The sequence below is a fragment of the Dermacentor silvarum genome, chromosome 10, assembly GCF_013339745.2.
Source record: "Dermacentor silvarum isolate Dsil-2018 chromosome 10, BIME_Dsil_1.4, whole genome shotgun sequence".
Classification (NCBI taxonomy): Eukaryota; Metazoa; Arthropoda; class Arachnida; order Ixodida; family Ixodidae; genus Dermacentor; species Dermacentor silvarum.
Genome location: NC_051163.1, coordinates 80873310 through 80896080, shown reverse-complemented (window position 1 = coordinate 80896080; position 22771 = coordinate 80873310). Strand labels below are relative to the sequence as shown.

The 22771-nt window shown below is 46.6% G+C and overlaps 1 protein-coding gene across 3 annotated transcripts; it reads right to left on the bottom strand.

The window, feature by feature from the left end:
- Nucleotides 1-392: 392 nt before the first annotated feature.
- LOC119466178 (DNA-binding protein inhibitor ID-2) lies at nucleotides 393-3665 on the bottom strand. Of its 3 annotated transcripts, none has more exons than XR_007463899.1 (4): nucleotides 3149-3665; nucleotides 2141-2479; nucleotides 1795-1942; nucleotides 393-611 (listed from the first exon to the last, which is right to left on the bottom strand). XR_007463899.1 is itself a non-coding variant. In XM_049657133.1 (2 exons), the coding sequence occupies exons 1-2, from the start codon at nucleotides 3488-3490 to the stop codon at nucleotides 2396-2398; spliced, it is 426 nt and encodes a 141-aa protein (XP_049513090.1). In that variant the 5' UTR covers nucleotides 3491-3665; the 3' UTR covers nucleotides 1956-2395. The 3 variants fall into 3 exon arrangements, 1 of the variants encoding a protein (XP_049513090.1); XR_007463898.1 differs by having other exon boundaries at nucleotides 1799-1942; XM_049657133.1 differs by lacking the exons at nucleotides 393-611; nucleotides 1795-1942 and having other exon boundaries at nucleotides 1956-2479.
- Between the last annotated feature and the right edge of the window lie 19106 nt (nucleotides 3666-22771).

The window sequence follows — 22771 nt, the reverse complement described above, 5'->3', positions numbered from 1 at the left end:
TCACTCCTAAACGAGTACTCATAACTTGTCCGAAACGTAGCAGTAATGCCCGCTGGAGTGCTCCCGCGTAAATCTGCATTGGAACTTCCCGCGCCGTCCGGTGCAATTTTTGTGTCACAACAACGCATCAATGTGGCCAGCACCAGCGTCACGTATGGCGCATGGGCAATGCCAGGCCTGAATATATTTTGTCGCATTGCGTGTGCTACATGAGCCAGGTACTAGAGCAAGCAGCTCCATTTAAGTGTCTGTGATGGCACAGAGTGCTAGTTTGAATACGTGGGTTATGAAAAAAAAGGGGAAATGACTGCACCGTGTTTTACCACTGGTTGAAAAAATGTGCATCTCAATCCCTCCCGTGATCACGTGTAACAAGACGCATAACTTTTCTCGTTTTCATTGCACAAACTCGGCCTTTTATTGCTTTTTAGACAGCCCACGTAACGCGATGTCGTCGCTGCTGTGGTTGTCGCTGCGCACTGCCTTTTCAAGTGCGGCGCTAGAGGTCTCTGCTTTTCTTGGGCTGTGGTAGTTCCTCTGCGGGCTTGATGAACCACGCCTCGCACCATGTGACGTTGATTCCGTCCGGTATACGTCAGGAGCACGGCTACCTGCAGAAATGACAAGTACCGCATATTACTAAAGAGTTGCAGGCGTTAAAGGGACAGAATGCACTTTGGGATGTATCACAACAATCTTTGCTGCCTGGAAGCTGGCATGCTCCACGACGCCTATACCGCTGCACAGCTGACACCTGATAAATTCTGGTGTCGACTACTCTATGTTAAACAGATGAACAGGCTGCATACATGAGCTGAGCTGGTTATCTATCTACTTGCGCTTTCTTCTCCCCCTGGTTTCCCTGCCAGCAGGGAAATTTTTGTACTGGGTTTGAGTTTTACGAACGCATCAAAAGCTTCATTTAGCGTGTTGTGGGTTCCTTCTTTTTATGTAAATTTTCAGTCAGTGAGCCTCCGTCTTTTAACACAATCCATTGGCAAGAGTCAACATCCCTCTGAACATGCCAATCTTGCATGCCACAATGTGAAAGTGGATGTGATAATGCGAGGATTTTTATATACAATTCCCCTCCCTCGATTTAGCACCACAGTATTTATCTGTAGCGTAGGCATACGTTACATTTTTAGATGATGTTGGATGACAAATATAGTTTCCAGAGAGCCTAAACGTTTCCAAAGAGACTACGAAATATTAAAGAGACTTATGCGTGTGCTTGGATAACACCTGTTTTTCTTGAAGAACTGTATGTACTTTTAGCTTGAAACCAAATTCTTATGCTGCTTTAAAATCGGCGACCCAGGAATGCAAAGCAGCTAGTTTCGCCATTAATGTTCTGCAATGCTAAATCAGAAACTACGCCATGAAAAGGAGTCCCCATAGTCTAGTTACAGTGAGTCGTATTGACAGTCCTAGGCAATGACGATCAACTAAGTATCTGACAGTGAACGGTAAACGTTACGCTCTCTCACCACGTTTAATAATTGAATATGGTCTACACAAGCAAAGTTTGCCTCCTACCGCAATTTTAATAAATATGATGTAGTTACAATATTGTGCAGCGAACGCAGGAACAACGGTAAAACTGAACAGTGCGTAGGTTCATGAAGGCACAGAAGAGATTATGGACTGCATTGTTCGAATTCGTTGTGTATAGTGACCAACAAAAATATTTTAACGATTTGTCATGGTACGCAAACGGTTGTCGCGTTCCACAAAATTGTTCACGCCGGCATTGGCACAGCGCGAGCTAACAATAGTACCGCATTTGTTCACTTACCAGCAAAGTCGTATCAGCTTCACAGGAGCTCCAAGTGGGTCGACTGGCTTTGTGCAAGCACGGCTACACATGGCAGGTAGGGATGTCAAGCCATACTTGTCCGCATCGAGCACTTGAAAGCCATTGGGTTCTGATAGGAGGTCACTGCAATGAAAATGCACAATGCAGTATGTCAGCCACGGATCACTGGCACATGACTGCCACATTCATCTTTTAACCGACGCTGCACGATGCTATAGCTAAAGGCTAGATTATGTCAGAAGAAAAATCCAGCCTCGGCGGCTGCAATAACATTGATTAGCTATAGCAGTGAAACAAACATAAAAAGGAGTAGTAACTGACCTGCGAAAATTCAGCCCGGTTGCAACTGGTTCAGTGTGGTGTCAGAATGAAGCAGGGGCTTTCTGCAGGGTTGTTTCCGCATCAGCAGGCTTCCAGGCCGACACCAGCGCCTGTGGCTACCGATGATACGTCTTCGTTCACTTCCGTGGCTAGAGGTACAAGCCCAGGGCTGCCTTTTCGGTGATGAACCGACTTTCGAAGGCGTGCCCCGAGCGAACTTAGATGGGAGACGCTCTTCCGAGCGCCTCGTGAGTCTTAGCATGACACAGGGCGGGGAGACGACACTGCAGCCGACAAGAGCTCGGCCAGGTGACTAGTGGCTTTCTCGGTGTTCGATACCTGCAACATTGTGTAAAAAGCCAAACGCAAGAACTTAGGTGACGCAATCAATACCGCTGCTAATGTCAAGCAGCACGTCAGTCTTACTTGACAAAAAATTCATGACTCAAAAAAAGTGTTTAGGAAGGGATTTCCAATTGGGGTGCACGAAGTTCCGCGATGCAATCAAGCATAAAGCTTCGCCATCAATCACATGTCTTCCGTACGTGTTACAACAAGTACTGGGGAACCGAATCTAGGCGCAACAATTGCAAACACCGCGCAATTGCCTTGAGCGTTAGCTGTCAGCAACGACAATGACAAGCAGGCCTTGGAGACATTTGACACCTATTGCGGAAACGGCCGCCAAACGCTCGTAGACACCAGTAGAATCAAAACAAACAAGAACAAATCTCGAATCGTCCAGCGATTCCGCAGCCAACGTTGCTGCTTCGTGAAAGTATATTTTCTTGATGTTCCTGACAAACAGTAACAAAATCTTACGGGCATACAGGAGCGACGAGCGCATCGTAAGTATAGTGCGTTCCAACAGGCAGTCAACATTCTAAATGTTGTTACTAAGTAGTGTATGCTACATGAAGGATTTTTTCTTTCTTTCCTTTTGGCTACGCCGAAAAGATACCGCATACAATGCAGCGCAAATCAAGCAATACTGAGAGAACAACGTACCTCCTTAAGTGAGCAAGTGTTGAGCGCCGAATTGGCCGAGGGAGGCAGAACGCCCAGAGGCTGCCGCACCGGACTCGTAGCGGACGCCGAAGGGCGCGAAGAGCAGTTGGCGGGGTGCGTCTCCAGGGCGATCTCCAGGTCGAGGATGTAATCGATGACGTTCTGGATTATCTCCAGCTTGGTGAGCTTCTTGTTGCGAGGCATAGTGGGAACCAGCTCCTTGAGCTTGCCGAGCAGCGAGTGCATCTCTTCGTGGTTCAGGTCGCGCTCCTTGCGGGAGACGCGACCTTCGGACAACTTGGCCATGCATCGGCTGATAACTTGCTCGTTCTGTGCCTTCATGTTCCCTTAATCCAAACTCTGGCGGAGAGACGTTCTTTTCCGAGCTGACAAACGCAGTAATCCAAGAGGCCGAAGAGCAACAGCGGGTTCTGCGTCACGCAGTGCTAATAAGAGCTCGCGAAATGAGAACCCCAGCCTTCAGAGACAGCGATGGAATGATCGCCGTCGGCGAGAACTCAGCTTTTATACGGGCCCGAAGGCGTGCGCCCAATAGCGGCACTCGTGGGCGGGGCGCAGAGGAGAAAGCATCAGCCAATCCCAGAACACCCTATATTTGCTCGTAGTTGGGCGTTTATCCGCCAGTGGCGCCACCAAACAAGCTAAGGAAAGGAAAGGAGCGATACCCGCGCCACCCCGAGGGTGCCGTCTTTCCCCCGTCGGTGCTGGGCCAACGCTGCCTGGGCCTCCTCAGCCACAGGTGCGCGGCTCCCCCGAATATATTTCTGCGCCGACCCGTACTTTTGTCGCCTACATTTGTTGCGCTCCTTTCGAGCTCTCTCCCTCGTCGCGGGGCTCCCTCTCAGTCCTTTCCCACCACGATCTGTTTCTGTCCCAACGCGGGCCAGCTGCTCACCACGGTCTTCTCGCGAATGCGCTCCTCGTCTCCGCGGGGGTCCGACTTCGGTGCCCCATTACGTACCGTTGCACCTGTGCGGGAGGGCACCGGGCACCACGGTTCCCTCAACGACACCGTGTGACTTGTCGGCTCACCTCTCGCTCTCGGAGCAGTGGGTCTTTTCTAAGACCCGGACTTTGGTTTGTGTAATCAAAATGAAGTGTAATCTCTCTTTCCTGCTTGATGTATCTCCGCGTGCTATGCTGTTCTCCCTCCTCTCCCTCTCCGAAAGCATTTGCCCGTCGCTTCTTTCTGTGTTTATTCTTCATTGCTTTGCGTAGGCAAAATGTTCTACAAGGGCGCCGCATCACCGTTATGTGCGTTTCCGCAACTTACAATTTTTTTTTTTTTTTTTTTTTTTTTTTTTTTTAGTGTGGATGCGTTGCACCTTGCTTAGTGCGTGTGAATGATCTGGAGTTGTGTTCGTGTCTGCTCTCTATCTTTCACTCCCCAATCCCCGCCCGTAGTGTAGCGTAGTAAACTGGACAAAATCTAGTTAACCTCTCTGCCTTCTCTTTCTTCCCACTCCTTCTCTTGCTATGCTTCTTCTTATCTCTATTCATTTTGTTACTTCTATTTTTGTTTTCATTCGTACAGTATTTGTACTTCCGAATATGGAGCGGTCAATCTTTAACAGCTCCTCCGCCGCACTTGCACAATTCCGATAAAAGTCCCGCCGGCTCGAGTAAATGAATGAATTCTTGAGTTTTACGTGCCAAGGCCACGATTTGATAACGAGGCACGCCGTAGTGGGGGACTTCGGATTAATTTTGACAACGACAGGATCTTTAACGTGCCCCCAATGAACGGGACAGGGACGTTTTCGAACTTCGCCCCCATCGAAATGTGGTCGCCGCGTCCGGGATTTGGTCACATGACCTGGTGCTTAGCAACGCAACACCATAGCCGCAAAGCCATCGCGGCGGGTCCTGATCAGAGTGTGTGCGCTGTTTGCTCTTTTAAGGAATTTATCTGCGAAGCACCTCAGAAATAAGAATTGCAGTATTGAGCGTCAGCGTTGTCGAACCTCCCCTGTTCAATCAAATAGATCTGATTAACGTAGACCCACAACATACGCGCCCACGCTGGCAATTAAAAAGCCTGTCAACTCTTCTACGTGACCTGTCAATTCTACTACGCAGCCGAAGAAACCGCGTACGGCCCACGGCAGGGGTACAATGGCCTATACTACGTAAAAGTAGAAGTGTGGGCAGTATTGAAACCCCTTGACTGACGAGGCCTCGATAGTGGGTAGACAACGGTGGTTCAACGCCGACGCACTTTTCTTTAAAGTGATTGCTCATTCCTGCAAGACCACACCTACCGCCCCCAAAGCGAGTTAAGGTTTCTCGTATTCTTAAGTATGCCCGTACTATATTCACATGTCATTTGCATTTTATTCGATATTCGACTCGCCGCTAGAAAACTCTCTCGCAGTACTACACAAGTCATGAAAGGCAGCTTTAAAGTTATACGAGAATCAGCGGGTCAATTAGCATGCTGCGGTGTAATGAATAGTTCCATTTGTCGTTGTTAATGAAACAGCGCCACCTATGACGCATGTTCTGTCTAGCGTGACGCAGGGATCTGTCCTTGGCATCAACCTATTTAAAACGTACGCGACTGACTCGCGTACTATCTCCTGTCAAACCTGTTTACTTGGGGACGATTGTTTGGTAAACCTCAAGATAACTTATATTTTCGGCTTCACAATTCTTCAGACAGACCTGAACACTATACAGCATACTGATGTCGCACTTGGTACATGGAATAATATCAAGAAGTGCGAGACTATGCGAATTCTTCCTGTCAATATAGTTCACACTACATATTGAATAACTATAGTCAGCCACTAGAATCATTAGCGTACGTCACACAAGTACCTCAGTGTTTATAGTTAAGCACCATGGCAATTTGTCTTGAAAAACACACGACGGAGACAGTGCGTCCAAAGCCAACGGGACTCTCGGTTACGTATGCCGATGCGTTTTTATAGACAATGCCCACATCCGTGAAGTTCCTGCTTTGCACTACGTATTTCCGCCCGCAGCTTGTATATGCCTTGTTTTTGGGGGTCCCCCACCGTCCTACAATAACCCGCCATCTCGAGGTAGTAGAAAACCACACAACCCATTGTCTATCATCGAATATCCACTGCAACTTACTTGAAAACGTCAATGCCGCTTCCTTCACTCGCCAGTCGCAGAAGACAATCTCGTACGTGCCTTTACATCAAGGCATAAAGTTGGGATAGTTGTAATTTCGACAGAGACATATTCCAGTGGGTAGGAAACATGGTAGGAAAGGAAGCGCAGAGACAGAAGGAAGACAGGAAAGTCATGCTATCATGTTATATTATGCAAGATTTACCATCCTATATCTTAACTGCAGGTCTTAAAGCGTTTGGTTCGTGAGTGCTGTTTGGCATTGGCCGGCCGCTTTCACTAATAATATGTCCGGCAGAAAGATTGGCTGAAATTTGTTCTTACGAACAAATCTGCCGTAGGACCTTTTGTAAATACAGCTCTCTAGCTTATATTTGACTTCCATGTCAACCCGCCCCACGTCGTTGACATCTGCGTGTCTTAATCATACTGAAAAGATTACGTAATTGAAGCTTACGCTGCTACACGCTCACTCTACTTTTTGACCATGACTTGAAATCAGGGGCCGTATTCACAAAAAACCTCTTACGCTGAATTTTGTACATAAGAAACAATTTCAGCCAATCCTGACGCTGGACATGATATTAGCGAAGGCCTAAGGCAAAGACCAATTACGAACGAAACACTCTGTGAGATTGGTTCCAGATTCCAGAGTCTCTAACGAGCATCAGGAATCCCAATTGATTTTTAAAAATGCAGAATTCTCACTTTTTTGGTGATTTGGTTTTTAACCATGTGTCCTATGCTGTTGTAGTTTGCCTATAATATTCAATAGTTTGTGTGTTCTGTACTTTTACGTGTTATTCATTGTTGTAAACCCTTGCCATTGTTTTATTTTATAATTCGCCTGTGTCATCTATAAGTGCATATCTTGTCACCCCTCCTATCTTTAATGTACTACGCAACTTAAGGGTAAAAAAAATAGATCAATTAAAAACCATTTCAGTCAACCTATACTCGCACTAAAGCATGATTCTGTGTAAGTAGAGCGCGGTAAACTTTGATGAAAAGAGAGACAAAGGCATACGTAACGTTGCCTGCAGTCTGTCTACCCTTTTTTCTTTCATGATTTATGGTTGGCTACCCCCGCCGAACACTGCATTATCAACTCGCTCAAACCACTATGCTCGCTGTAGGGTTTCGTTAATGTCATCTACGGCCTTTGCAGCGTTGGAAACCACGTGTCTATAATGTGACCATTAGTAGTGCATTCATTTCTTCACATGCGCACACGTTTCGAAAGGCATTTGCTATTTGCAAGTTTATGTTACCTGAGTTCTCAGTCTCGAATTCCAACAGCGTCGTCACGCTTCTTCTCGTGTCTTGAAGGTACGCGTACTCTCTGCCTCGTTTTCGATCGATGTCATCCCCCCAGCCGAGTCCATCATGCAAATGAGGTCAATTTTATGTATTGCGAGATCCCTTTGTTTTAATATGTTTTCTTCATTGGCATATGTACACGGGTATCTGTGTGTGTTCATGCGGCGCTCGCATGTGCGGTGCGATTAACTCCGGCTTACAGGCAGTTTCTTCTGCCGAACGTCCTACTCTTCCGTCTCTCAAAGAAGCGGAGCAATACATAATGTGGCAGTCATGAAAATGCTGAATTAGCTTGAAAAACTACAGAAGCCTGTTTTTTAGTCTCAAACATGCAAGAAGAGTTTGAAGATAAGCAATAGTCAAGATGGGTAATAGGTGCAGAATCGAACTGAACCACAACCTTACAGGTTAAGTCCTAAGAAATTACCAGCGCCACTGATGGCAAAAGTCAACCGCAACACTAATTTCAAAAATTTGCGCCCAGCCTGGCAGTATAACACGTGTCGTATTATTTATGCCAGAAGACACGCCTCTTATTAAAGGCTCCGCAGTACATGCATTAAAGAGGGGAAAAAAGAAGAACATAGTCATTTCTTGTTCTGGTTGAACACTCGTCAAAGAAAATTCACCTAATACTGATGAGCTTTCTTTATTCAGTAATGGGGTTCAATAAATACTTAGTTTGTATCTCCCGCAATCAGCCCGCTGCGCGCTGAGTCGCGTACCTCAGGAATTTCATTAAATTTTACATCCATCCATCCATCCATCTCCCGCACTTAAAATAATTATAGCAAGACCGTGCGAATTGAAGGCATGCAAGCGTGATCACATGCATGAAAATGACGCCACCTCGACTTCAGAGTAATCGTATTATACGCAAGTGTCGAGAAAGAACGGGGACAGGTAGAGGACAGTACATCGATGCATGTGACATATTCGGGTCGACTGCGACGTATGCGCAATGACCGCATCGCGTCTGCGGAAGCGCAAGCGCGTGGGCCAACCGGGTTTTTTTTTATTCTTTATTACGCACACCCAAACGTGAGCCCATAGAAATTTGCGTGACACGGCCTACGTGTACAGTGCAGTGCCGCCCCCAACTAAGTGGTGTTCTACTTCTGCGTCAGATACACGGTGCAGTTCCACAGGAGAACTATGCCTAGCGTCGTTCGTACGCTCCTGTCGGAGATTCAGATCAGGGCAAATATTCGAACTGTATTATTCCTGTAAACGTCTTGTATACGTAATGGCATTCTATCTGCGCCTAATGGTACTTTGTTTCCGAAAGGTTCTGCTTCAACGCGGTGTGAGACTCCCACAAGGCTGTCCGAGAATTCTGCTCAAACACGGAATGACGCAATTGTATGGTGACTGTGTTATATTGTGTATTGTGGCTGTAATTCGCTTTATATTACTCCTGCACGAATAGTTTGCACGTATAGTTATCTGTTAATATTCTACTGCCCTGTAATTTGTACTCTGTGGAAATATTCATATACAATGTATTGAATTGTACTGTATGCCCCCCCTCAGCCTATGCCTCTTACGGGGCCTGTGAGGTATTATCAAATAAAATAAAATAAAAATATATATCCCCCAGTGTGTGTTTGAGCCCTATAATATGGCTCATGCCCACACTGGGTGATTGTCCAAGGATTGAGAACCTGCGCTGTAACATAATATATAGAGGAACTTCAAGTAATGTGCAATTGCCCTATCAAGACTGTATATTTTCTGTCTTACACAGAACAATTGGTAATAGTGAAGCTATAGGATTGCGGTTGTGTGCCTTTCTATTCTTTTCGTTTCTCTACAGAGTTTGCGTATGTTAACATGAATAATAATAATAATAATAATAATAATAATAATAATAATAATAATAATAATAATAATAATAATAATAATAATAATAATATACGTATATTGAAGAAACAGTAGCGTATTCACGAATTGTGTACGTTACGTTTGCTATATACATATAGCATTCAATTGACGCACGCTGGAAGTTAAATCTGGCTGTCAGCAAGGAACCTTCTTGGGAATACCGCATATCAGACCAATGAGATGGCCTGGCAACTAGCGCACCATTTTTGCTGGAACCTGAATTATTAACGAATATTCCTGGTCACAGGGTTACAGACTACCATAAACGAGAAAGCGCTTACACTAGTTTTCAGCTGGGCCTTCATAAAAAAAAGAAAAACAAATGGGCGTAATGTACTACAGCTCCCGAATTCTATGCATAGTATTGGGAGTTTGTATGCTAGTCATGTTTACAGAAACTAACCCGGTGCAATCAGGCCAGTCACAATTAATATTTAAGCGAAGTAAGGCATCACTGAGCTCAAAATTTCCAGAGCTCATTTAGATTGAATAAACCAGTTCGGTGAATTTGCGCGATCGCATTGAGACACGTGATATGCTAGAGCAATTGCTCAATGTGGAATTGCTGAACTGGGCTTATAAAAGGAATATAAGAGGCGTGCACACTTGCAAGCGTGTGCCAAGTCAGCCACCCTGGCCTGAGCCGATCAATCGAGTTCGCGCGGATGCGTTGTTCACCGAGATGGGCTTCGTGAGATGCGAGGAATGAGCTCATCTCGGCTCGTATTATCTTGCGTTGTCTCTCGATTCCTCTCTATGCAGTACGTGTGCCTCCCGTTGACACATGACGCTCTTACTAATGTTGCGCAAAATCCATTTGTAACAGTCAACTTAGAGCACTGAAATAAAATTTTTTATTGCAGAGCTTTCGACCCAGTAACTATGCTACGGATCCTGAATTCTTCGAGGGCACAACAAATAATTAATTACGTTGCTATTTAATGCGGCAAATTTTACACGCACGCCTGGTGCACCACAGCTTCACACGTGAAATATGAGATTAAAGCCGAACCCCGTTATAACGAAACGGGATCTTATGAAATAATGAATGTAGGGGAGCAATTGAAATTCGTCTTAAAATCCACAGAGATTCATATAGCAATGCAAGCATTAATTCATACAACGAAGTAATTAATGTAACGATGTAATTCTGCCTTCACTTTCAACTTTCTTATGACTAGGTATTACTGCGTTCACATCACCGAAATGGAGGTGTCCGACATGTGCTGCCAGAGATCACTGAAGTGTACGTAATCACTGGGCTTCTTCAATTATCCGTCCCTGACATTCTCGGGCTGTCCGAGATACTGCACACGCAAAGCTCATTGGCTGAAAGCACCACCTCGGCCAGTCCGGAAATTTCAGGAACGGACAATCGAAGAAGCCCACTACAACTATGCTTCCAAAAGCCAATTCTATTCAGTGCTCGACGGGACAAGATCGTAGGGCTGGTTTCCTTACGCTTTCAACACAAGCGATAGGAAGGCACAACCCGACATAATTATAATACAGCGCTGCAGAGGTAAGACATACACACAACATTCAAACACGAGTACAGACGAGGGATGTTGGGTGTCTGTTCTACCTATGAAGCACTGTATTCTAATGATGCTATCCCAACTAGCCTCCTACGCAAGCCTGGCTAACCAATCCGGCAGTACTTCGGCGACAGGGTCATCGTACGGCCATCAACCGCCACACCAGGCTGACTCCATGGCACGATCTTAAGTTTGATTGTGATACCACGTGATCTCCACATACACTTTCGGTGAAAAGAATAATCTCGTTTCTCCCTTCCAAAGCCACGATCTACTCGGTGCGCGTTTGGGACGGGTCACGTAAAAAACGTTGTTTTAATTATTAATTGTGCTCCCGAAGAACTTATGCTTCGTACAATAATTGGGTAGTCGACGGCTGCCTAAAATCTCAAATTAAAAGGAGATATAAAATTTTTAGCTCTGTATTCCTTTATGCACAGCAGGGTACACGAGAAGCAAGGAACTTGGAACGCCGCGCTGACAGTTATTTTTTTCTGAAGAGGCTACACAGAGGCTTTTTCAAAGGCTACACGGAGGCTTTTTTCTGAGCAGCTACCCACAATCGCGTCAACAACGGCCGCCTTGCTGTAGGCATATGCTGCAGATCATAGCGATTGAGTTTTGCTTTCGTAAACAAAAACAAAAAAAAAACTACGTAATATAACAGTAAGCAGATACATATTAAAAGTGAGAATTACTTAAGAAATGCAGGAAAGAAACCAAACATCAAAGAAAACAAAGAAGCATAGACATACTAGCGAAAAGAAAAACGGAAAGAAAAAAGAAAGCACAGAAGGAAAAGGCAGTGATGACCTTACATCAGCCCATTTAGCACACTACGCAAAGCAATAAATTAAATGCATGCATCAATCGCAATCTCCCGCCCAGCCAGGTAAGAAAACACGTCAAAGCTTGAAGTAATTCGCTGCATTACGCTTTGCCCCCTCTTTTATTCCTTCTTTTGTGCACGTTCCTCTTGCGGGCTGCGCCGCGACTTTTGCATCGCCAACAATGTTACCTCGCACCCGGACAGCGATTTTCATTCGATCTATAGTGGCTCACGCTCCATGTCCGACCAGAAAGGCAGGTATAGGTAGGCAGGCGGCGAAAAAAAAAAAGGCTGCCAACACCAGTACATCAAGTTGGGAGATGTGTTGATGGTGTTGCCGAGTCCAGGCGACACCCGATTCCTTAGCCTGGCGCCGCCAATGTTGCTCCGTGTTTGTTCGCCTTGAATGAACCAACCCCGTCCACTACACAGAACGCCGCTCTCTCTACTCATTCCTCTAGTTCGTCTATACGGTCCGCTATTTGCTCGCACTCCGAAGCGAAAAGGTAAAGGGTGGGAACGCGAGCGACAGATGTGAACTGTGGGCGGGGCAGTTAGCGGAAAAACGAGCCGGCAACTGTGTACGCTAAATGGTATGGGCTGTCGGTCGGCGTAGTATGTGGTACCCGGCGAATGAGACGTGGCAAGAGCTGTATAGAATAGCAGACGGGAAGGCCGGGTCTTCTGTGTATAGCATGCGTTCTACAGCGGCTCGTAAAAGAAGAGGCGAGCGTGACTTTTTGTGGGTCGTGGCGCCATGGCGCCGGGCAAAGGAACTCAACGGCGCCTTCCCGACCCCTTCCTTCTTTTGGACGTCGGCGCTCGACGGATCTGTGAGGAACACTGCGGGCGCGCGGGGGAGAGAAATTTGCCTCGGCCACGGAAAAGTGTGTGGTCAGCGTTGGCTTCGGGGTTGGTCCGGTGGAGACCGTCTGGTTGACGCCTTCAGCGAGGCGTGCAGCGTAGCGGACCCACTTTTAACAAACCCGACACCTTTTATATATGCTCAAAATGTAAGGAAAGCAAATCTCTCGTCGACAAGGCGCCGCATATGTCTTTTATTGCGGTGGCGTCTCGCTTGCCTTTCTTTTTTTTTTTCCTCTCATTTGCTGTTAGGCCATTGAAACGCACATAATGCACGCACCAAACAGAATGTGGCACTTCTCGTCACCATTTCGTGTTTTTTATTTTGTCAATTCTGTTTGCCTCCATCGCATCTAATACAGGCGATAGTGAAAATTCTGGTAGTTGCACTTACTACCCAAATGAGGTAGTGCATATGACAAGCACAGGTAGCCAGTTTGCGAAGCGTAGATAGTAATGGCACTGTTAAGTGGCATTTGCTGGCCAATTAAGTTAATGATGATTTTTCTCTTTACAAGCGGCGCTTCCATTGCCAAGAAACAATAAGGTCGCTTCAGTTCTAAAAGTGCATTATAAATTGAATGCAAAATCGAAAATGCAACCAGCGTTGAGCACAGTTTAGTGATGCTTATTTCACTATCACTTAATTGCACGTAAGTGTAACCGCAGGAACATTAGGTTGCCTGTAATAAGCTACACAGCACAAAAAGGAAGAACACATCGCACAATACAATGATCGGGATACTACGCACGACATATTTCTACGAACGACCTTATCAATATATATGGTCATATCCTTTGGGAACATCTGTGCGAAACTAATGGATAAACAAACAAAGTTATGAACCTACATACGTATATGTAACGTGGGGTCTCCACACGTAACTAACAATAGAATATAATAGTAGAAATTATAGTTTATCTAAACATCGCATTCAGACCACCAGTATACACAGCATAATAAGACACCCGCCGTGGTCGCGCATTGGCTTTGTTTGACCTTGCTCTGCAAAGCTCGAGGGCTCGCGATCAAATGGCGGCCGCGGTGGCCGTATTTCGACGGGGGCAAAATACAAAAATGCCGGTGTGCCACAGATTGGGTACATGTTACCGAACAAGGTGGTCAAAATTAACCTGGAGTCCCCAACTATACAACGTGTCTCACAGTCATAGCGTGGTTTTCGCACACAAAACCACAGTTTTTTTTTTTTTTAGACCACAGGTGATGGTTGTATTATAGTTTTTACCGGCTGGCCTGTGAAACCTATTAACTGCTTAGTAAAGGCAGCACGTACTACAAGCCTGAATTATGGAAGGCAGTCAACTTGTAGTACAGTGATAGCAATGGTGGTAAATTTAGTGTCTACACCTTTTGCTACGTTTTACTATCATTGTTTTTTCTTCTAGGGGTTCATTGTGAAATAAAACTTTAAAAAATTATCCTGAGACATTAAATGCTTGTAAAAGAAAATTCTCTGAAAAAAACGTATCTTTATATATTTTTGTCGTATGTCTTTGCAGCAATTTATTTGTGGTGCCCTGTGACGCCACGGATGTAGACAAACAGTATTCAGCAAAAACAAGTGGAAAAAACACGGATGCATGAATCTTGATATTTACCGTCGTAGGCATAGCGCATCATGTATCAGCAGCGGCTTCAACACTTGATTCCTAATCTTTCTCTTCCATGTATTGTTTTAATTATTCCTCGATGATTTACGTTGCTGGTACATAGTGGTGCGCTTGGCGTGATGGACCGGCAATTTTACTGCCTTATAGCATTTCTTACTCTATTAGCACGGAGTGTTCACCAAACTTTCAACTCCGTCTCCCAGAGGGAGACAATCGACAGCCCTTAAATTTTTTTTCTGATCATTATTCCGGGTTCCTTCCATAAACGTTACGACTTGAAAGCCAGTGTATGGAATAATCTTCGTCATTATAGAACGAGAATTAGAAGTACCGCCTTTATTTTGTTCTCGAACTGCGTGTACAACCGCACGAAGCGTTCCACATCACCAACCTCACCACATAAACCGCAAAGCGCAGAAGTGGATCGTCCAGTCTTAAATAACCATGCCTGTGCGCATAGTGGAGTCTGTTCCAACTCGGAACCTGAGGGTGTTTCATGGCGAGTAGTCCTTCGACCACACACGGTTGCTGTGAAGTTTTATTGAGCATCCGAAAAAATAAACGAGCATGATCGTCACTATAGTCGGGTACAACTTTAGAAGGCCTGCGACATTTGCCCCTCCAAGGCGGATGCACATGAGCCTCGATCCACCAATGGGCACGCACTCTAGACTGACGTCATGAGCCGGACGGCTGGTGACCCCGCCGACGGAGAACATGGCAGCCCGCGCTTCGAACTGGACCGTGTCGCGCCAGCAGGACTATTTTTTTCTATTCGCGGAGGCAATCGGCTACCGCGCTTCGGTCACCTGGGTGGGACCTCTCCTGCCTTCTTAAGTTGTATATAGTCGGGTACAACTTAAGAATGCAGGAGAGGCACTATAATGCCTAGAACACCAGCGTTAAAAGGAGCGCACTAGGACAGATTCAACGTCCATTCATGTACAATTATTCCTCCATTTAGTCACTTCGCTTTCGAACAGTGAACTTGCGCGGCCCAGTGGTCTACGCCAGTACCCGCACGCTCAAGAACATCCCGCCGGACAGCACCCACGCAGCGTATATAAAGCAGCGGCTAGTCTCTGGGAGCACGCATTTTCGCATGGCTCTGATCAAGAAGCCAACTGCCTCCCACGTATGCAAGCAACGTAGCTTCTTTTTTTTTCTTTTTCCCAGAATGTATGCACTCCGCCCGGCGGGCTGCCATCTTCCCGCACCTGCGATGCGTGGGCCCGGCGGGGTTCTGCGCTTGTCACGTGACGGAGGCGAACACGTCTATCGACGCGTGATGAAGTGCGCGTCCGTCGGGCATCTTCAAACGAGGTGTTACGCAAGCGATGGTTCACTGCACAATCCCACAACGAAGGCAGAAGAAACGCCCTAGTGGACTACCTCAAACGCACAGTGGGACGGAGCCCGAGGACGGTGTACGTGGACGCCGCCCTATATAAGGATGCATCGAACGCAGCAGCAGCCGTGGTGGTGGACTCTTCTTACGAAGAAGTCTCCAGCATCTCCATCCCGCACTGCACCGTCACAGAAGCGGAAGCTGCGGCGATCGTGCTGGCCGTTCAGTACGGGGACGCGACCAACCGAGAACTTCAAGTAATAACCGACTCCCAAGCGGCGTGTCGGCTCCTTCTTGCAGGCAGAATACCTCAGAAATTAGCTAGGTTCACGACTAATCCATTGGCTAGAAATTCATCGCTCAAACATCAGATCACGTGGGCTCCGGGGCACTCGGGGCTGGAGGGTAACGAGGCCGCGGACAGGCTAGCTCGAGGTCACACAAACCGAGCGGCCACAATCCTCGATCCCACTACTACCCTCCCCGTACCTGCGGCTTACGGCGCGCGACTTCAACAGCCCGGTATGCTCCCTGGCCGTGCCTGAAGCACCGGCGCCGCCGAATGACGCTTTTGTACGGCACTCCCTCACGCACGCTTCGCGATCGCCGTGTTTACGCACGCTTATATCAAGAAAGCAGCTCTGCAGTTTAGACTTGGAACGCCTCCTGCGCTTATAAGTGTGCGACGCACTCACGAGTGTTTTCCTCTAAGCGCTGCCGTTCTGTGAGCATCGAAGCGAGCGCTGGTTCAGTGACGAAGCTGTGTAGGGCCCACTGCAGTCTTTCCCGGAGTGGTTCTGGTTTGGCAGTTCGTTGCAAGGTTACGTTCGAGCAATACAAAGGTTGCACGGCCTCCTCTTTGAAAACCTTGCAAGTGCAAACACCTGGGAAGGAACATAAATGCGCGTAATTATCTGCTAATAATAAAACACATCGCGAGAAAAAAGAGCTGGCATAGAGGCACTCTGACCGTGCCACATAACTTTGTAGATTAAAAGGTCGACAACACATCAGGTGGCATGTGCCGAGTATTGACAGTTGGAGAAAAAAGAGAGAGAGAACTGTGCGACAAAGAATATAATCTATGCGATTGAAGTCAAATACCCGAATATATATTACAGTAAATAGCGTCGGTATACAGCTTCAATTAATGTTGGGTATAGTCATTTTCTGTAAATTTCCCGTAGGCTGCCGATCTCACAAAACTTAGCAACAGTCCATAACCATAACCATCGGGTTGGCTAAACACGGCATTGTAATAAGTGGAAAAGGTAGAAAAGATTGGAAGACAAGAGGAGAGAAGTCAGAAATCTGCCCAAATGCGGGGAAGGAGGTTGACAACAGTTGCATTCTTTAGTATTCGTTTAAAAACACCACCAGGGCTTTTGAGCGGCTAGGGCTAACTGTGGCTGAGACCATGCAGAACCCGATAATTTTGTTTTAAGGCGTTCAGCTTTCTTGGGAACTAACTCGACTTTCTCGTGACTTCTAAACCGCTTCCGTGGGTCGATCCCGCATATTGTGTTGTCTATAACACAGGGGTAAACAAACATACAGTGGTACGGTGCCACCGTGCAGCACCACGCGGTGGCATGGTGTTAAATTGGAGCGTTCTCGCATTCTTCTCACGCGACGCCTACAAGTTGTCATTGAGACGCCGCAACTCTGATCGAAGCGTTACACTATGGCAATTTTAGAAGCATCTCTCGCTGTAGCTGTTCGAAAATCGCGTGCGTTTATTAGCATTGATTCAGTAACCATCATTGTGTTTGCCCATTTGCGCATATATGTTTACTGTATTACGCAGTAGATGGCGTTCCACGCTCTTATGAGTGTCATCGACCGGACCTATTTGCCATCTCATACACCACGCCACTGGGTTGATATAAAACATACGTTTTCTTTTCTTTCTGAACACTCAAGCGTGGGAAAGTGCCTTGTCACTTCAATGGCCACACGTCCCCTCTATTGACATGCGCTACAGACAACGGTGTCTCCGCGCTCTCACTACAGAAAAAAAAAAGCAATGTTCTCAACAAGTAAGCGAGCAGCGAGACGCTGATGACCAGGGTGACGGGTTCGCCTCGAGTACAGGCTTGACTTGGCTTCTGGGCAGGCAGATGAGTAGGCGGCCCGAGTGCCACCGCCTCCAGGACAGGCACAGGTCAACCACCTCGTTTGTAGACACGAGCGAGTGGGCGACCCGCACGCCACCGGGGCACTCCAGAGTCGTGCATAGAGAAGCGTTGGTGTGCTGCTGAGCCCGGCGTCTTTGACGTGTACTGGACTGACCGCTCGCGTCTCCTTGGATCGGTCGCCTACGTCTCTGATCGACAGCGGGTACTGACACTTAGGCCAACGCCTCCTTTATAGGAGGCGTTGCTTAGGCCATGTGGAGGAGTCACGGGTGGTATACTGCCGATCAGCGAGTGCCCGAGCGACGCTATTTAATATACAGGGTGACTTTAGCCAAACTTTGAAAATATCCAATTGTCACGTAGCTATACAAAACCAAGGTAATGTTGTTTGTCGTCGCCTGGAGATACTCAGATTATTAATTGCATTCCGTCTAATTACACAGTAAGTCTTAATTCATCAACTTCTCAGACATAATAATTAGATGAAAAGTGTGAGTGAGAAAATTGTACATCAACATGAAAAGCTCCCGATACAGCTTTCTGTTGCTCGATGCGTGCTACATAAAGGTCTTTTTCCGGGCGTGAAAGAACCCCGTGAATACACGCTAAGTGCCCCGAGCGCGGCAATTTTAACGTGACAGCGTTAAGGGCCCCGTGTCGCAGAAAATCCGGCGTCGGCATCGGCGTCTGGTGGAAATAATCATGCCGAACCACATCAGTCCCGAAGCACCCCGAAGGTGTTAGTGAACAAAAATTCAATTTCTCAAAGTAAAATCCGTCAGAAAAATTGTAAAGTACGACTTAACCACTACCCACAGGCGTGATAGCGCCTGATTGTAATTTGAATGTGCGAGAAAAAGCCTAAAAGCAGCCAGGGATCGTTGAATGCTATCGCGTTCCACTCTTAAAGGCGAAGCTTGAGCGTTCTCTAATTCTGATGGTGTTTCGCTGTACTTTGGTTCTAGGCAACCTTGAGGGGAATGTGGAAAAAGCGAGACCTTCTAAATTTTGGACACGCGCGCGCCTCGGGGCCACAGCAAACGATTAATAAAATATTAAAAAAGATCCTAGGGCCTGGACATATTGATATAAGACGGCTTAAATTGCTCCTGTAAAAATGTCTTCCCAGCAATGCATTTGTGTTTAAAAGTGAAGCCGACTTTAAGGGAATCAGTGTAAGCTTGGTCTTTGTAAGCTGGCTTTCCCGCGTTGTGTTGCAGTGAAGCCTACTCATAAAGAAAAATGTGATGCGAACGGAGCCCGATAACGCTATCGCGTTCCACTCTTAAAGGCGAAGCTTAAGCGTCCTCCAATGCTTGCGTGTATGCGCAGGCGTCTTTCACGTTCTGAAAAACACTTTTATGTAGCACGTATTGAGCTACAGAAAACTGTATTCGGAGTTTTTCATGTCACTCTACAATTTTCTCATTGACGCTTTTTTTTCTAATTATACTATTTGAAAAGTTCAATGATTTATTAAGACTAATACTAATTATGCAATCAGGCGGAATGCGAACATTGATGTGAGTATCTCCAAGCGACGGCAAACAACACAACCTTGGTTCTGTCCAGCTACTTGATTTGCATATCTTTAAAGTTTGGCTCAAGTTCCGTGGGGCATGCCCTGTAGTTCAGCTTCCACAACCCGATATCACCTGCTAGCGCAGACTCTGTGGCCGCCGAAATCATACAGTGGTGACGCATATACGTATTCCATATACACATCAGGCACAGACGCACTTTAGCGAATAGACCAATTTAGTAGTAAAAATTGCGCAAGAACCACGCGGTGATGATCATCGAAGCCAAGCAATATAACTTCTCTCTCAACTTGCTTAAAGATTTTTCTGATCAAGCTTGTCGGTTTGCTGCATTGGCTAATGCTGTGAGGCGTGAAGGGCCTCGGACATTGCAAGGCACCCAGGATTGGCCCGAGCTATATGCCTCATTAGAACAGTTCCGAACGCACAGGAGGCACGTGTCATGCCCTGGTATCAGGATCGGTCCCCCAAGTCACCGCCGCTAACTACAATGTCCCAAAATGTCCTCAATTTACTTTGTGTGTCCCGAAAAATTGCCGATTATCCAGGTTTTTCACGTTTTCTATAATGTTTCCAGACATTTAATAGAAGTGCTTGTACTAACTGTGCCGTTTAATGCTCTATGTTCTACGTGTTCTTTGTTGTGTCCATTCTGCGCGTGTTTATTTCGGGCTATCGTTCCGTCAGCACTGCCATGAACTGCGAAAGTACCATTTTATTTCATGCGTGTTATGTGGCGTTCGGAATCTGCAACAGTGGTTAATGATGGGTATGCGTCCGCTGTCAGAACAGCTCTTAAATTGAAAGGCTCACATTATCGCAACTACAGTTCTTTTTTTTTTCATTTCAGGTGCTCACCTACGATACGTCAGAGGTTTGCCGTAAATCCATTCTACTATTGAAGCTGGGCAAGTAATACTTCGGACATACTGTGTATAGTATGTGCATGCTGGAAGGAGTTATATTATGCCAGAGTGTGTTATCATTTACGTGCTACCGATGGGGCTGGCTATCAAGTCCTGTAGAGTTGCCTACACTGCAACATGTGGGAAACAAAAGCAGCATTTGTTTGGGTTCCTTACCGATGTCCTCCCTCCCTACATCCCTTATTCCGAGCCTTACATCTTGCATATGCGGACACATTTATGCGGCTTCGAGAACCACTGCTAAGTATGCATTTATACCGAAGTTGACAGTGAGGCTGGAAACAGCAGGGATTCACGTAGAAGCACAGCTTGAAGTATTCTATAGATTCTGCAGCAGAGAAGTTCGGTAGTCCTGCTAATAAAAAAAAATCGCGAAGAAACCTGACACGGAGCATGGCTTCGCTCCGAAGAACCGTGAGGGGTGATAGGGACAGTGAAGCAAAATGCCGTAAAACCTCGTTACAACGAAACGGTACATAATGAAATAATAAACATAACGAAGTAAGCGCAATTTGCCATAAAGTTTTCATAGAAACTTATATTGCCGTACATGCAATATTGGATAATACGAGGAAACGGATACAACGAATAACGAATTTGCGAATAACGAATACTTCGTTATAACAAATTTTAGTTGGTACTCAATTGTTTTCACCTTTCGTCTTTGTAAAAGCGAAGCTCTTATTCTACGCCCGACTGAGCTCCTTATCCGTTGCATGCCGCAAAGATCGGTAGCGCGAACGCGCCGCCTAGTGATGTGTATACATTCGAGAAATCGGCAGTTGGCCACTTCTGCTCAGCTATATTTTACGATCGTGTCATTCGCGCCCACTCGTTGTACTACATTCCTGCAGCGCGTGCACCTTCCGAGCCAAGAGAAGATAGATGCTCGTATAGCGGTTAAAAAAAAACAGAGAAAAGGGAGAAAAGAAACGTTGCCGAGAAGTATAGCTGCCGGCGTGGAGGCAGAAACACCTGCGCCGATGCGAATCACGGCCGGGCAAGTATACACCGCTTCTCCAAGAAACGAACTCCCCCCCGGCAAATGCACACACGCTTTCACAAGCACATTCTCCACTCGTTCGCTCCGCGTTAGCCTTGTCCGAAAGGCTACTTGTAGTGCGGGCACGTTCCGGCAGCAGCCGCTGTTTACGTGCAAAGCGATAAGGGTGACTTCGATCGGACTCCCCGTTCCCACGGTCGCCGATTGGTCGGGCCCGGCCGATGACGATCGGATGGCGGGGAAGGACGCGTCGGGTGAGATGCCGGGTGACGCGACGAAGGTGACGAGGATTCGGCGATTGCCAGCACCCGGCGGTCTTTGCTGTGTGGCCTTCCCAGTAGAGCGCGGTCTCGGGAACGTGGGCGTATTAGCCGGCCTTAACGAGATGCAGCGTATAAAAACGGAATGCTGCGGGCACACGTGGCCAGCACGTTGCGGACGAAGACGCGATGAAGGAAGGAAGAAAAAAAATCCGCTATTCTGCTGATGAAAAAAGGGTTAGATAGCAAAGAATGTGGATTTATTTATGCGAGTAAGGAAGGGTGCGCGCTCTCGAGCGCGCAAGGTCGGAGCACATGTTAAAGACAATAGTGATTCAAAGGGTGCGCCGGCAAGGGGTTAAGTTTACTTCGTCGAGAGATGAAAAAGGAGAGATTAGAGGCATCGCAGGCAAATTTGTTTGCCTTGCACTAAGGTCTGAACCAGAGCTATAGTTGGCAAGGCGTAATATTTGAAAAGGGACAACGCAAAAGAAGGAACAACAGTGTCCCATTTTCTGAATTCTGGGGCTTTACGTGCCGATACCAAGATTTGATTATGAGGCACGCCGTAATGGGGTTCTCCGCGTTAATTTTGACCACCAGGGGATCTTTAACGTGCCCGAATGCACGGGGCACGGGCGTTTTTGCATTTCGCGCGCATCGAAATGCGGCCGCCGCGACCGGGATTTGATCCCGCGACCACGTGCTTAGCAGAGCAACAACATAGCCGCTAAGCCACCGCGGTGGGTGTCCCATTTTCTGGACTGCGCCTGTCAGAATTGTTTCATTTGTTGCAGTTTCTTTGGCAATACATCAATACACAAGGTTGTCGTGGTGCTGAGGCTACAGGTGTCCACATAAGAGTCCTGACTATGCCTCAAAGCAGCGCAAAACTAATTCACCGCATACTTTATGTCCAACAGATAACTTCAAAAACAATGAGTGAGAATTTCGAGAAGGTTTTTATTGTTGTAATTTAGTAGAGAGTTCCTAATTTTTTATTAAAGAGTTCCTAACAATTCCTAATTCTGTCAAAGGACATACTGATTTCCTCCATCTATTGAAGGGGCCAGAACCTGCAAGTATCAAGAACAATGAAATATTTAGGAGTTAAACAGAGTAGCCGGCAACGCCCGGTTATGATATTTTCTTTCCTACAAACATATCTAAGACATAGACTTAGGAGACCGTTGAATTGAGCTAGTTCTCACTGATTG